The 17,713-nt window shown below is 31.6% G+C and overlaps 1 protein-coding gene across 1 annotated transcript; it reads right to left on the reverse strand.

The window, feature by feature from the left end:
• Positions 1-3,640: 3,640 nt before the first annotated feature.
• On the reverse strand, positions 3,641-16,522 carry LOC128172163 (uncharacterized). Its single transcript, XM_052837940.1, has 18 exons — positions 16,390-16,522; positions 15,576-15,590; positions 14,433-14,456; positions 12,881-12,922; positions 12,472-12,519; positions 11,539-11,616; positions 11,085-11,108; positions 9,927-9,962; positions 9,687-9,710; positions 8,533-8,625; positions 8,365-8,376; positions 6,523-7,188; positions 6,248-6,262; positions 5,561-5,575; positions 5,268-5,318; positions 4,676-4,771; positions 4,035-4,229; positions 3,641-3,746 (listed from the first exon to the last, which is right to left on the reverse strand). Exons 1-18 carry the CDS (start codon positions 16,433-16,435, stop codon positions 3,742-3,744), a joined length of 1,485 nt encoding a protein of 494 aa, XP_052693900.1. The 5' UTR covers positions 16,436-16,522; the 3' UTR covers positions 3,641-3,741.
• Positions 16,523-17,713: the final 1,191 nt, after the last annotated feature.

Raw genomic sequence — 17,713 nt, forward strand, 5'->3', positions numbered from 1 at the left:
ATGTTAAAAAAAAATTTAAGATTAATTCAGATATTTATTAGATACCTATATATATTTGTTAATATATTTTGATATAAAATTACAAATTTTCAGTAATCAATGCGTTTTAATTTTAGTTTATATCTGATAATATATGTTGTTTGTGAATAAATTTCATTGAAATGTCCAAGACCTGCTCTCCTGGGTTTTTTTTCTTATCATCAAGGTGATTAATTTCAGATGAAAAAATTCAATGGTTTGAGATCCTTATCTAAAACATTGTTTTTATATTAACATAGTGTAGGATGTTAATTAATTGCTTTCTTTATTTGCTTACCATTATTCAAATCTTTTATAACATTTCAAAATTAATACCATAGAACTATTAAGGCGAATTGAGATTTTCGGCTAATAAAAATCCATAATACCGAACAAAGATGATCAGTTCATATCAAGCGATATAGTCAGGAAAAAAAAGCATATGGCCAGCATCTTAAAAAATACCAACAATTTATCTCGCCCAAAACTTGTCAATATAGACTAAAAATATCGTCACAATAATTAATATGTTAGTGTAATCAGTATTAGCACCCTCCATAGTTCATTGTATATACCAGTGACATTAATGAGAAATCGAAAGACAATAATCCACAATTCCTTTGAAGATTTTTTTTTCAATGGGGGGGGGGGGGGGGGGGGGAGGGGGGTATATTTTTAGTCATTTATTATTCGGTATCTAAATATCATATCGTATAACAGTTTATAGAAATAACATATTTTGAAATAATATGTAATGAAATTGCTATTTTCTTTAAATTTTATTAATTTGCAGATTTTGTGTTAGATAGACTATTCAATTTAAGTTACGAGACCTGCAAAAACTTACAATATTATAATGGCTGTCTGCCATTAAAGTTAAAGTTAAAAACAACGCACTAATTTTACAATCAAACTATTTCAAGTTCAAATAACGCGTTGTAAAATTGCTAGAAATGATCAATTGCATACATGTTGTATAATACTGGACGAACAAAAATAAACAGAGATAGAAACAAAAATAGACGCCACTCCAAATTTCCATTATTTTTCCCCCTTTATGTTTCATTTTATGTATCTAAACAAAGTGATTTAGTCATAAGTATGCATTGTTAACATATATTTATTTGATTTTCCCATTAAGGCATGGAAATTGAATAATGTTGTACATGAACTTGCTATGCTATTTGTTGATCGGTTAGTACAATTTTTTTGGTTTTGGCGTTTCCCTTTTCTGATCTTATTGTTATTTGTTAATGACAAAAGGTTAACATTGATAACCTTAAAAGCACACACATCATTTTCTGGAATGCTTTTTAATTTATTTATAATACGGAACTTGTCTTAAAGCTTAAAAACAAAATTAAAGTTCGTTCTGAAGCGAGTGTTTGATTTGTTGTTCTTGTTTAGTGCGTTTTAAGAACGTGCATGCAGGGGTTTTAAATATAATAATTTTTTATTGCTCATTTCTGGATGGTTTAATATCATCACTACAAATTCCATTAACGCAACAACATTGAACATGTAGTAACATTTTTGTATAATTAATGATCTTGTAATTATTAAACTAAGCAACTTATAGAAATTAAATTTGTGAGGGTTCAATACAATCAATTTAAAAATCTTTTCCGTATCACATCTTAGGAAAAGCATATTTAAGCAATTGATATTGATGCAAACATTATATAAAGTACATTTCAATTTCTTTGATCATTTTGCGATGCAATTACACAAAATATTACCTTTTTATTATCACAACATAACAGAGACATACTCAAACAATGGATACGTATGCGAATATCAAATCTAGTATGTTTTTACAATACGCCTACAAAGGTCATTTTGCAAGAAACGTACAAATACTAGGACAAGGGTTTAAAACGGGTTCATTAATGGCCTTTCAACGGCTGATGGTGATTTATATGGGCATTCTATGTGTCAACAGCTGTCATCAAGTTATTCATTAAAGAGTACGGTTCCCACCGTTAACCTCCTACGTGAATTGCTGAAGGAGATAAATCGCCATTTCCCCCTGCCGCCTACACGATGATATCTCTGTATCGGACTCCACTTTCCCCACCTGCCTATAAATGTAGAAATGTCAAAGAATTTCACGAATTTAAAGAATCACGAATTTCGTCATTGACTTATATGCAACCATTGTTTAATTCTGGTTTTTTAAAAAAGATTTCCGTTATAAGGATATTATTTAAGAAACATATTTAACCTTTTAATGTAAGAATGTCAAGGAATTTCGTTGTCAATGATTTATCTGAAACGATGGTTTAATTTTTTAAAAAGAGTTCCTTTATAGAATCAAGGAAAATATTAGTTGTTTTTTCTTTTTGACGAAGCCTATTTAGGATGTCAGAATCATATTTGTACCAATAGCGTGAGGCTAAAGCATTCTATTTCATGGGGTTTTATTTATGTGTGCATGCCTAAAAAGGATATTCTAGAAAAGATCTTCCGATTAATAAAAAAAAATACACTCATGAATTGCCTCCATCAACAGAATGAGACTGGAAAATGAATGTAGTGTATTTGTGGGTTTTTTAAATTTATTTTCGAAAGAAAAAGAGGTCCGATTTTAACTGTGTTAAATGTGAAATCCAATCATTAATATTATGAATGAAAATGAATATCTCTGGTTTTAACTGTTTTGTTTTAAAAAAAAAAAGTTAACTGGTTAAAAGCATTTTCATCATCAACTGAGATCCACACATTTTAAGAATTCAATTTTTAACTAGCGAGGCTGAGTCCAATTGGAATGTTAATGACCAAGCACAGCATATCATTCCCACGTGATATATGTAGACTGTATATATCGTTATTAATACTCATGTGTTAAAAAAATTAAATTGATGACATCTTGTTTAAGGCTTCAAAACAACAATCAAGACAATATTGTTTTTCTTGCATTGTAAACACGGTGCTACGGAAGAAAGTAAGAAACTTACTGGCTTAGACAAGCTTGTTTATCTATAGTTATCGTCATTAAAAAATTATTTTCTTGGTCTCCATAATATAATAGTGTAACGACTTTTTAAACATAATATGATATTTCAAATTCGAAGTTCCCCTTTCTTTTGGACACTCCATTTTTCTCTGTCTTTCCTATCGTTTTTGTGAAAACAAACACACTTTACTCAACCCATTCCAATTGTCATGTTCAACTTTTTTCCCATTTAAGGAAAGGTTGTCATCTTAATTTTTGGGTATGATATTTAAGAAACTGTTTTATGAAAGAATGGCTTTACAAAAAACATAAACTTTACTGTATTATGAATAAGCGTAATGCGAATTCAATGGTCATGAAGTTTTAAACTTGCGCTTTAAAAATGCATTTAAATATATAGAAAATTGTATTCAAATTTTGAATTTGTTATTGTATATTTAGACATTGACTTCAGCGTTTTAATAAGTTTTTATTACATTCGTTTCATCATTTTTTTTTAAATTTCAATCTTTGTTATAATTTTTTAAATCCTTTTTCCTGAATAACCGTTTATAGTTTTATAATGCATATTAGAAATGCTTTAAACAAGTTAATGAAACTTAATCCTTCTAAAAAAAAATTAGAATATTTAATCCAATATCATTCTGATCATAAAAAAGAAACATATGAGGTTTGTGTAATTTTATTAACATGGAATGAAAAATATAATTTAATGACATTAAACAATGAAATATCCCCCCGCCCAAGTGTCTAGGCTCCATCCTGCTTTACACTGAAAAAAATAACAAAGCATTAATAATGACATAATCATGTTTCAAATGTGTGAAAATTGAAATGCTGTTCAATATCAAATGCAAATAAATGAAAATGATCGGTAAATATGAATTTTTGTTTTGTTTATATCGATATAATACAAAGTTTTACCTACGCTTTTTGTGATTGAGTTAGATATCTATTTTTTAACCATTAAATGACCGATCAAATACAAAATCAAAAATCAAAACCTTAATCTTTTTTTCTGCCCCCCAAAAATATTCCTTTTGTTACTTCATTGATTTACCTTTTTTGTGAGCACCCTTGCTGATTCCATGTCCGCCATCAACAATAGCTCCGAGTCCGGAATCAAAGCCGGCGTCAAATCCGTTCCCGCCGCCAAGGGGCATTCCGCCGCCCATAATGGGCATTCTGCCGTTGTCGAAACCGTTGTGGCCGTTGTCCCAGCCGTTCCCCACGCCCATGTGATCAGCGAATGGCACTTAAGAGGTTAATAAATACATGTTATGGTACGTTAAATAACATCAGTAACATTTTAGAGAAAGTAAGTAACATGTTACATGCAGTGGATATTTTCTGCGGGGTGTTTTATTTAGTTTAAATTTCCTGATTGTATAGAACCATTTTACCAAGAGCTTCGACTTCGGATAATTGTGTTAAAAATAAATAGATGTAGGCCTGTCTATTTTATTGTAGGCCACTTAGCCATGGCTCTTTGAAATCCACAAGATATGTCTGACTTTTGAGCAAAGATTACACAATCGATGTATATTTCTCTTGAAACTAGCGTCAGTTTAACTTGTTTTGACGCAAGAATTGACAGGTACATCCTACTGAAAGTCTAAAGTCTTGTTAAAATGGTTCTAAATGTGTAAACTACAAAGCAATCATTTATTCGTAATGTTTTGGTCTTTTAAACGGACATACTTCCTGAATCTTGGATTCCAAGGATGGCTACTGGAGCTACCATCCCGGGGTCATGACCCCCTTCCATCCCACCAAGGTTAACCGAGTCAGCGTCATCTGGTTAAAAACAACATTCTTGTTTGATAATTTTGGAAAATTTCATTTTTTTGATATAAAAACTTTGCAATAAAGTTATATTAGCTTTGGTACGCTACAAAATGCATCAGGAATTTCAGTTTTATAGTGGACCGAATTCAAAGGTTGTTTTATCTGAAGTATAATAGAAGAGGCGATGATAAGATTTATATTTTGAACTTGAAAAAAAGCTTAAATGATTGACATCAGTTATCTTTAATAGCCTGGTAGAGCATGAGTTTATTTTTCTATTCAGTACATTTCAATGATTTTGATACTAACTTACAATCACATCTGATGGTAATTGATTACGAAAGCATCTAAAATCCTGACCCAAATGACCTTTCATTACAATACTGACCAACTATTACATCATTTCATTCACTGTATTTACATAAAATGAATTTGTTAAATACTGACTGACAAACAACTGACAGTTGTTGACAATTATAATCAATAACTGTATTGCATAACTTACTGACAATGACTCTTCCGCCCCCGCCCATTCCATGATGTCCTGAGATTTGTACTGAAAAAGTATATACGAAGATATAAGAATTAACAACATCGATGCCTTTTAAGAAGGCTATCTCTATGTTTTTACTTCTTTTTTTGTGTTTTTTTTCTATACTGGTTTGTCCGAGTTAACTTGACTTGTCAATTATACATTTGTTTTATCAAGATATCAAATTATAAGATTATGATGATTGATCTTTCACCTGAATAAATACATGTTCAGCCATTGAAATTGATGAACATTTGTTTACTTACCATGATCGGCATCAGCTGTTCAATAAAAAAGAAAGAAACGAATTAAAACAATGTCATCAATCGCATTAAGTATTATATCTTTTATGTTCTTAAACAAGTGATTTATTTGATAAATTATACAACTATTATAATATTTAGATATGAATATCGCAATATCAATAAAAAAAATGAGTTTTCGAAAGATTCTTATTATTGTCTTATTTAACATTAAATCTTTAAAACAAAGGACAGATCACAACAGTTGTTAGAACAATGTTTCCACCCACATCCAGACACAATTCAGCCACACAACAAGAGACCGTACCTTTCCTTGTTTAATTTCAAACAATCATGTCAATTACAGTACCCATTCCTCAACAAAGGTAAAAAGCGGTTGCCTTATTTTAACGTGAGTGCGTTTCGTTGTCAACTTTATATCAAATTGCATTTTTTTTTTATAAAAAGGACAGAACAAGCGAAGAAACAGAACCAGGTAAAGGGAGGAACTTGCAAAAGTTTTAATTCACGAAAATACTCATGTTTCATATAAAACATAATTATAATTCAATTTATTTAAATGAAGTAAATTTGTTTATAGTTCATTAATAATAAAATTTATGTATTGAAACTCTTGCAATTGGGATGAACGTTGAAAGGAAGTGATTGCACTTCATGCAAAACAAACCACAGGGTGGCTATTGTACTTACAAACTAAAATGGTATCTGGAAAAAGAAATGTTGAATTGTTTCTATAACTGTTTGTCATTTATTACAAAATGAGAATTCATAATCTCTTACCTGCATATAAACATTCCTTATTCGGGAAAATTGACCTTCTGTTTAACTTACCTTGATAAGCATGCAACTATAATTAAGACAACGTTTATGAACAGCAAAATTAAAATCCCGGGGCATATTTTGCTGTCTTTATAATTGTCTATTCTGTTAGTTAGGATACATCGTAAAATGGACACCCTACGTACTTGCTATTTGATCTAATCCCATTCCAAGTCCGAGAGCGTTCTGTCCTTGTCCGACTCCGAAACCGAGGCTTGCTGGTCCGCCTAATGCCCCACCACCCCCTCCGTTATTCCCACCCCCGATTCCGATCCCCCCACCGTTTGCGCCTGATGTTATTCCAATTCCACCCCCAGAGTCTGGCCTACCAAAACCAGCACCGATGGACATACCGCCGGGTGTTCCGATACCTATCCCCATTGCCCCATCCGGACCCCCTGCCCCGAGTGCTAGACCATCTCCTGGCCCATTCCACGCACCTGCTGGGCCTCCTCCTACTCCAATGGCGGCTCCGTCTCCCGCGCTGCCTTTTCCAATTCCATCTCCAATACCAAGACCGAGTCCGATATTTATATCTCCACCGCCGCCTCCGCCACCGCCTCCGTTGCCTTTTCCTTTGTCCATGCCCCCGGCGTGCATGTCATGGCCGCCAATGTCCATGTGACCTCCGAAATCTAAACCCCCTCCGTGGCTTCCGAAATCTAAACCCCCGCCGTGGCCCCCAAAGTCCAATCCATGCCCCCCTCCGGCTCCAAAATCGCCATGTCCACCACCTCCAAGATCAAAATGGCCTCCTGGTCCGTCAACAATGCCAATATCTACTCCAGGTAGGCCAATATTATGTCCCTTTCCTGTTGGAGAGAGGTAGAGCCTGCCTCAGTTTTCTTATCTCTGTGACTATAGGATTGTCAATTCTGCTGCGACTTTGCAAACTGGCAGTGCGTCCGCGCATGATGTGCATGTTTAAGCGCTTTTGGTATTTGATCTGTAAGGTTGCTTAGTCAGTTCCCGTGTGTGAGCCTCTACGCTTAATGCACTTTGTCTTTCGCGCATAAAATGATCTGATATGCGTTAATCATAGTCTAGTATGTTACTCGTGGTCCCCAAAGAAGCTTCTAGATTGTGAAATCTACTTACCTTGACTACACTATGATCATGCATTTCATAGCTTACAATACAGGCGGGCTAGCATTATGGTGCATATTATAGTACATACATGTTTTGCAAACAATTAAGCACATAAAACCCAACAAACTACAAAAGTTCTTTAGCAGATGATAAGCAAAATAAAATGCATCTTTGAAAAAAAATGTTAGGTGGTTGAAGTAACTATTCCCGTCACCAAATGGTAGAATGATAACTAAATATTGTATTATTGATAATTCATGATCATTATTAATTAGTTTCTACGGATATTCAAAATAACTATTGCATACTAGCTATATAGGTAGTATTTTAAAGTCTACTTGTTATTTCGATATACCCCTTACCAATCACATGTGGTTGAATAAAAGCGGGGCCGTGCGACGCTGGAGCAGTAGCGACGTCTATCGTTAACAAGACAAAGAGTATATGGATATACCACACAAAATCAAAAGTGTTGATAGTACGTTAACTTTCCATCTTGTTAATTTTTTTTTTTTAATGCAATGTTCAAAAAATTTGATTAAAATGTTTTCAAAAAATGAAAAATAAAGCTTTAATATGAATGTATTAAACATTGATTATCATACCAGGTAAAAGGGGGAGAAATGTCATACTGCATTGGTTATATTGTATAGTATTTGTTTACCACATAAGCAAAGAGCAACTTTATTGCGTACAACTATTCAAAGGGCGATCAGCGAAATATATATGCGCATGTGCTTAAGTAATATAAAAAAAGAGTAAGCCCTAACTTTCTATTCTTTACATCACTTTATCAAATCATATGAATTCAAATATATTATTAAAAAGAAACACTTGAAGTTGACAAATTAAATAAAACTAAATATGTAACTTTAAAGATCTACTTAAGCTTTACATACCTCCCGGTACGGCTAAAATGAAAAATAAAATAGTTATTAGATTTAATTAAAAGGTAATTATAAGGAGAAAAAGCCATCTTTGGGTAAATAATACTCTTTACATTTCCTTTTTTCCATTTTGTTAACAGAATAAGGTCAAAGGAAAATAAATTTATAAGCGTTACTTACGAACTGGAATGTGTTTCTCAACGGGGACCTCAACTGGGACCTCCACTGGGTAAGGGATCCTGACGGGTACCTCAACTTTCACTGGCCTTGGGACTGTTAATTTGAAAGTAAGTTTTTCTTGAAATATTTCGATTCAAAGGCATTTGTTAACTGTTTGACGCTATCTAGCTTAGAATTACGTCAATATTAATTTTTTTTTTCATAAAAATATTATTTGTTTATAATTTTAGAATACAGTGATATTTATGTGTTTATAACGTTCATTTTATCTAGTGATTTAAAATCCATATTTCAGAATATATCTAATTTTCATTCTAACGAATCTAAATGGTATTATATGTAGAATAGAAAGCGAATTGTTCGGTTAATGAGTGCAATAACTGTGAGTTTGTGAGATATCTTGTGAGTTGTGAGACCCATGTTACTATCAATGAAGGGTTATCTCCATCTTTAATGTTAAATTTACTTAACAGAAATTACATTCTTCTTTCTTTGCAATTCAGTTCATACAATAATTTTCATGGTGGTAAATATTTGTTTCTACAGCTATCTGCTCCATATTTAAATAATTTTCTTTCGCATTTGTTTGAGTATTGTATGTTAATTTCAAAAGTACCATAACACCAAACATGTGCCTTTTTAAATAATGGTGTCTTAGAAATCAAGCATTACAAATGTGATAAAAAACCATGATAAAAAAATGTTTGAAATTTTTTTTTTTACGTTTCTGTTTGAAAACTTCAAAACAATTTTCGGTTTAAATAAGATAAATGTTAGCAACAATACACATTGTTATACGACAAACTGTTAAGCAACATTAACAACACGTGCTTTTTCCTCTGGTAGAATAAACCAACTTTAATTCGCATGCGAGAAATTATCCTGAGGATCGTGTGAGTCTCTTTGGCGCGGATATTTCTCGCCAGAAACCAGTTCTCAAATGTCTGTGATATGGTGTATTTCAAAACCTCAAAGCAAACAGTTAATATATCTTGTGAATTAAAAAAAAAACAGTCATGGCAAATTGAAGTTGGTTTACATTATATAAGCATTGATGAAACTTGTGGTTTGCCATGAACTATGAATGAAGCAAATGCAGCTAATAGACTCAAGCGGGTACCTTATGTGCAAAACTTTAATCGAAATGCAGTTACCTTTTTTCTTTATGATTTTGGGCACTTAAAAAAAGATCAACAAATAGCTTAAATACTTGCAGCAGTTTATCAATTAATGCATGTTATAATAACTTTCATTCTCATGAAGGCATTATACATGTATATTTATAAAAATTAACTTTTGCTTCCTCTGCTTCGTGTATAGATATCATTTTTTCGAGTAAAATCCTTAACATGTCAAACACAGATGTTTAATACTAACAATAAAATAGTTCTTACCTTCTTTTACCACTTCAACCTTTTTGTAAACAGGAACTGAAAATAACAATTTTTTAAATCAATTTTAGACAGCTACTCTATGTCATCTTTTTCATTGAACATAATTTTTGTTAATACTTAGTTGAAAAAGCATTTAAATGATAATACAAAATTATTTTAGCATATTCACTAAGTCAATGAAAAAATAGGGGGTCAACAAGCATTAACATTTTTTATCTTTTACAATCTCTAACCGTCTTATCAATTTGTACATAAAGTCATCAATATATATTTGATACAGTTTAAACTTGCTCACGTGTAAGACTACTGTGTACAATAAAGCGTGAGGAATATCGATCCAAATCCCAAGATTGTGAACAGTTAATCAATATGAATGACGTATTTATAACCCCAAAAAAGCAAAAAATGGGCATTCCTCTTACATTTTGTGATTTGTCTTTGACATAGCATTAACTTGATGTTGATCATTTACATAATCCACATTTCATTATAATCATGTTTACATTTTTTATGCTATATAAATGAGTAAGCGTTTTGTGCAGTAGCATCGGAAAAATTTTGAACCCCCCAAAAAACTATTACTGTGAGTATTGAAATTCAAATCACTCAGTATGCATAACCATAATATTATTGTGTTAAGATACTGTTATTTTATTATAAGATATTTTTATATAAATTTTCCGAAAATGGTTTGTTAATGATCCTTTAATATTTCATGGATATAAAGCACAAAAGCAAGACAAGGAAAAGGTCGCAGCTGACATCTGTCCTACTAAATGGTTTCACTTATCATTCACAACTCTATTATGAACACATTTTCTTCTTTTTCACAGCATGTCAGAAACGATTCTTTCTTTTGTTATTTACAAACATTGCCACGTACACAGATATAAAATCCACATTACAATCAGAACTATGGTCAGGAAATGAAGCATTAATGCTCAGATTTTTATTAAGTGAATACCATTCTGACTTTACATTCGTAAAGGAAAGCAAACACTGTTTGGATAAAAATTCCATAGTTTAAGATTTGAACAAATAGGTTTTATATTGATAAAATAAAATAAAATAATGAATTCGAAAGCAAAAATATCGATCTAAAATAGAAACAAGCTTCTTTCTGACCAGATTCTCTTTCTTTTCAACATTTATTTATACCTTTGCGAATAATGGTTACAGGCACTATAATAAGGAGAACATACAAGATAAACAACACAATGAAAACGTATCCACGATGTATTTTGATTTTATCAAATTTTGAAAAAAAAATATCTCCTAATTTTTTTTACTTTGAAAACCAACTTTTTTTAAAATTCTATTATATAATGTATAGAATTGCACGGCCAATTTTCACGGATAATATAAAAAAAATCCAATTCAGCTAAAAAATGCGCACACAGTAAAAAATGTGATTTAATTCAAATATAGATTTTTTCCTTCTCATTTTATGTTGCTTAATTGTCTTGGCACTTTCGCATAAGGACGTATGTCTTGAAACTTATAGTTCAAAAGACGTTGCAATGATATTTTTCCGGATAAAATAAATGAGAACGCGTGAAATATCACATCGCCCTTTTTGAAAAGATTAGAACAAACTAGAATATAAACTTACCTTGTTTGACTTTCACAACTGGTACTCTTTTGATGATTGTTTTATAAACAGGAACATGCTTTATAATTGGCACTGCAACTGTAATTAAAAATAATTAACATATAAACAGGAACATGCTTTATAATTGGCACTGCAACTGTAATTAAAAATGATTAACATATAAACAGGAACATGCTTTATAATTGGCACTGCAACTGTAATTAAAAATGATTAACATATAAACAGGAACATGCTTTATAATTGGCACTGCAACTGTAATTAAAAATGATTAACATATAAACAGGAACATGCTTTATAATTGGCACTGCAACTGTAATTAAAAATGATTAACATATAAACAGGAACATGCTTTATAATTGGCACTGCAACTGTAATTAAAAATAATTAACATATAAACAGGAACATGCTTTATAATTGGCACTGCAACTGTAATTATCAAAGTACTGAAGTACTGAAAGCCGGGCTCTTTTGGTGTGTGTTTATGCATATTGTGTAGTAAAGACTGAAAATCTCTCTCTCTCTCTCTCTCTCTCTCTCTCTCTCTTTCTCTCTCTCTCTCTCTCTCTCTCTCTCTCTCTCATGCTTTTAATGTCGGCAAAGCATCAGAGAGCGACCAAATTTTGTAAGCAGCTATAAACAAAAAATATGTCTGTCTAGTAAAAGTTAAAAAGTTCAACAGTTGCTGCCTTGAATTGGCACTGCAACTGTAATTAAAAATGATTAACATAACGAAGGAAAGTTGCAAGACAGAACACAGCAAATGGTGCTAAGAATAGAGCCCTTACTTAATTAGATAATTGATTTAATTAATAGAAAAGTTATTGTTTATATTTCCCTAATTAAAGCAAAAGATGAGCTTGGCGTAATGTCAATTGAAGAAATTAAATATTTCATATGTTACGGTAGGTGTTAAGAAACGGCTTAGGAATGTACCTTTTTTTATAATGGTCTTTGGTCTGTAGTATCTTTTGTTGTAATATCCTGTAAAAGAAAAGGGAATTTTAAACATATTTGTAATAAAGAGTACTTCCTTAATAAAGATTGTAATTTTTTTTTATCATTTTTAATATCAAAATTGGTTTTTAATCTAAAATCGAAATATACCCCCTTATAGTATCTGCGGAACTGCTCTTTTGCAGGGAAAATTGACATAATTTACCGAAGTTTTAGAGGGTAGATAATTAATTGACGCAAATAAAAAAATAACGTTACATCATATTTTACGAAACAAAGTAGTTTTCCCTGCAAAAGAGTGGTACCGCTGTTACCGTGAAGGGGTACATTTCAAATATTAACCATTACTGATATTTCTTTTAATAGAAATTTCTTTAAAAATCCGTACCGTACGATGATGGTCGTTGGTATCTGTAGTTTGACATGTAATCTACATTGAAAAAAAAAAGAAGTTAAAACGATATTAGTAAACTGATTTTATAAATTTCTTTTTCGATATTTATGAAATAGTTTTAAAAACTATAGATAAAAGACCCTTTCAAATAAAGTTGCCAAAATCATGCATTGGTTAAACTTGACAGCAGACATATGAAAATTCCAGGACGTTTTTAAATATTATCTATAAAATATTTGCAAGCCCAAGATGTGTATTTTATTGTTTTATGCTCTACTTATAAAAAGGGTCCACAGTGTTGATTTCTACAGACAGGTGTTACGAGTTCAATGACTTGGTTGTTCAAGGGAGAAAAACGTATGCATGGTCGTAAACCTGAGTTGTGTGAGGGAATAAAAGAGTAGGTTTTTATGGGAGCTATAGAATTTAAAGGTAAAAAGAGTTCGGTTGAGGTGGTTTACAATGACAATTTGTGACTTTTTTTTTTTAAATATGCTTGGCTATTATTATAATTGTTGATGATTGCTACTTATGTGATGCCTTTTTTTTAAAGAAAACAAACTTTAATTTACCTTTTATTGTATTTAACAAATTGGCAAAATATCAATATCACGTGATGAATACATATATCTGGACTAAAACTCTTCTAAGCCATTTACGACCTACAAGATTTAATGTGTCACATATACAACGGTTAGATGTTCAATAGGACGTCTCATAAAATTTACAGGTCATGTTGATATAATAAAAACATATACACTAGACAACTTAATAAGTCATTAACCTTTCAGAGTTTTGTAATGATATAAGTCCTTCACTGTTTATGTGTATCCAAATATTGCATAATGAAAATTATCCCTAGTCTCAAGACGTGTTTATTGCTATTGTCAATGTACAACATAATGTAAAGATATACACTCTCAATGTATTAATCCCTACGGGCAGTTTATGACAACATTACATGTCACAAGGTCAAATTACATCATTTAAAACGATACACGAAACACTATCTACCTCGTTCAGTTATAAACATATATACACATTATAACAATTGGCTTTTCTGGATTTTAATTGAAAAAATTCCTTTTCAAGGGGTGTCATTTTTTTGTTTTTATGGCAAAGATCTTATTGTGTGATAAAAAAGAAGGAAACAATAGAAAAACGTCTTTTGCATTGAACGGTTTGTATTTTTGCAAAGACCAGAATACGTTTCTCCAACATAAAATTCCTTTGCCGTAGAACGAGTCCATGCACTCAGTCGGACTTCGTCGGTCACATATGTCAAACATTATGTGGCCCTTTCTGTCATTTCTGACAAGATCTTTGTGATATTTTAAGGTTCATTGAGCATACTCGCTATTATGGAGACGGTTTTGTCAAAAGTGACCATTCCTTATTTTTTTATTGAGAGTTAAAGACATAGTCATGAGGCAAGCGATGTCAGTGAAAACGGTGGAAAGAGAAATAGAGGGCAAGGATAGAGAGGAAGATTACTTTATCTAATTTACATACATGAAAAGAGTGAGAAGATCATAATATGACTTACTTCGTTTATATCCATGGCTTTGTGCTGGTATGAAAATAAAACAAAAGTTAATAGATATAGAAAAAAATTAATCACCAATCAGTTAAACATGTTTATATATTCAAAACAATTCTAAAGTTTAAAAAAAAAAATTCATTGTCTTTAAAAGACATGATTATATTTATAGCTTTTGTTTTGCAACTCGGCCATAAACTAATCATTTTGCATTACGAAATAAAACAAAATAATGTGCAAAATTTAAAAAAAAAAGAGCATATTCAATATTGAAAAAACACACTAAATGTTGTGCCAATAGATAGTCGTAATTATATTAAACAAGTAATATTTGTCTATACGTAAGGAATCATTCCCTATATTGAAATAACACTACTAGATATTGTGCCAAAATGGCAAGTACTATGTTTAACAAAAATAACTATAGTTATTCTATACCACAGGCTGCCAACCTGAGCTGATCGGGATCGAGTGTCAATAATCTTTGATAAATGAGCGCCATGCTACTGACCATGAACCATACATGGCCAGCTTTTGAATTTGAACCACACAAATGACAGACCTGTGGTCAGAATCTGTCTGTGTTTCTGTGGTAAAGACGTTCACACACATAAAGATCGAGCTGATTCGCTCATCTACTGACCAGCTATTTTTTTCTTAATGTAAAGGTTACATTTTTTGTTGCTTCTTTGCTAGGAAAATAAGGCTACACATTTTTAATCAAAAGCTGAATCTTAAAAAATTTCGAGTCCTTTTAAGTAAGTTTACTGAATGAGTTCCTTGATAAGAATTTAGGAAATAACCTGTGCTGTAAATTGTTAAATATAACCACAATTTAATTATCATACACTACTTTTATTGTAAGGGAAAAGTATTAAAATTGAGCAAATTGAATAACTAATTCTGAAAAGTGAATTCTGTTGCAGTTGGTTTCCTAAGTGTGAAACTTAATCGTAAGTATATATTGTTATTATTACATGATACTTTTGCATGTAATTTGATAATTTTCTTTTATCACAATATTGACGTAAAACATTTTTTCTCAGTTTTTAATTCCGCCTTGATGTGATCTCAAAACGACAGCTGCTTTAATATTTTTATGTATGTATAACGCATGTCATTGGAAAGTCTTGGTGAATGTAAACTTACCGCTCTGTACCAGGGCTACAAAAGAAAAGAAATACCAAACTTATTACTTTGTACGTGATAAAAACACAATGAACATCAAAGCACACAAAGGATATGTTCATCAAAAGACCGCTTTATTAGAATATGAGAGCAAATTGATGTCGTCCATTGTTAAGTTGTCTGGAACATTGTTAGATGTATCATAAACAAAATGCAGTTCTGCGACATTGAAGAAAACGTTCCCTTTCTTTCTGTAATATTGCGTCAAATGTCCGATCAGTTGTCAGATATTTTTGGACAAGTTTCATCGGGATATCTTGAGTTATCGGAGATACGATTTTTGTTTGATTTCGACTAAATAAGTTGATGGTACTAAAGTTTTAAATTGACATTTTATCAAACATACTGAGATGTCTGTAAATTCTTTTAACGATTTGACATCGATATGCAAATTAGCAAGCATTAATTATTCAAGTAATTTCAAGCAGTTGCAATGTCTAGTTTATACGCAATTGCAAAATATTAATTTCGTACAATTATGTTACACAATTAATAACATTGTTTGTATAACGCTTAATTGTTAATTAAGACATTAAAAACCCGCTCCCATTTAATCAGATTTTTTTTGATAATTAAAAAAGAAATGCTAAAGAAAAATAAATGATTTATGTAATGAAGCTCAAAAGCATGAGACAGGCAAAATGTATCTTGGTCATCTGTAATTCTGGTTTAGGAAAGAATAAACTGTGAAACTGAAATACTTCAATTTCTTTTTTACATAGAAGTCAAACAAAAAGTAAAAAAATTAATGATGCTGAAATGTAGGATTGCTTACCTAGAATACAAACTCCCGCTAGTATCCACACGGAATAATTGGCCATAGTTCCTGTCTGGTGGTGAAATCTCTCCCGGACTTTCGGGCAGATTGATCAAGACAGTCCTGCACAGAATGAAGCAAAGGCGAAAGAGGTCATGTGATTTATTTATAGTTGCGCGCGCTAAACTGGCCGTACATGTCAATCAACTGTCCATTGCTGACATCACAGAGCTGCATCGGAATAAGAGGGGCCTAAAGAGGGGGATTTTAAAAATAATTAAATGATATACTCGATTGCGTTAATCTTTAATTGGTAATCAATATCAATTTCGTATGTTGTTTAAATTTTTCATGTGTTTGTATTTGTCAAGCATTTGTCAAGCTCCCTGATATGCATTAAGATTTATAATTATCGGCTGCTTAAGAAAGTAATTTAAAATAAAATGAATGGTCTTCACGATTTCATTGCATTATATGCAAGAAAATTAGACAATCATCTAGAAACCGTGTGTACCTTTTATTGTACATTTTTAGAGTTTAGTACAAAAGACAGTTTAACTGTGGGTACCCGAAGGGAAATACTTAAATGCCATGATGTTGACATACTTGAAACATATAAGTTGAAAATTCCCCTATCCATTCCTTTCGCGTAATTTGTAATTCGTATGCCTTATTTTATTTCATGTATCTGACACCAGTTATATAACTACACGGTCTATAATGTGCAAAGTCACTGTGGGATGTAGGCAAAGATCCAGAAATACAAAACAATAGCAGTTTTATTACAGTGAACACTACTGTACGATGATTTTAAGCATCGTAACAAATTACTGTGGTTTCACAAATTTTCGTTGAAACCAATTTTCGTGGAATTCGTTTTTAAATTGATCCACGAAATTAAATGTTCACTAAAATGCAATTTCTATTAACATTTTGTATTGCGGGGGTCATTGGCCACGAATTTACATATCCTTGAAACTGTGATTTTCACTGTATCCACGAAAATTGATACCCTTGAATATTAATGAAACCACAGTATGCAAAGAATCCTGAAACAAATCTGAGTTTGTTTGGTTGTTTTTTTTTTTTTATTTCTTGTTTATTTAGTTGTTTCAAAAGCCATAATGGTTTGTTTTTTTTAAAACTATCATTCGTATTGTTCTAGAAAAAGAAGAGTACATTTATTCCAAATATAAACATTTGCAAGGTGTTTGAATATTTGTTTTTATAATGGATGGCGATTAAAAAATAAAGATTGTTAACTGATTTTTGCAATTTCACACAGAGAATTTAAACGATTGGAAAAATGAATTGTAATCAGTTTGGCCCTATGAAGAGCTTG

Source organism: Crassostrea angulata, chromosome 2, assembly GCF_025612915.1.
Source record: "Crassostrea angulata isolate pt1a10 chromosome 2, ASM2561291v2, whole genome shotgun sequence".
Taxonomy (NCBI): Eukaryota; Metazoa; Mollusca; class Bivalvia; order Ostreida; family Ostreidae; genus Magallana; species Magallana angulata.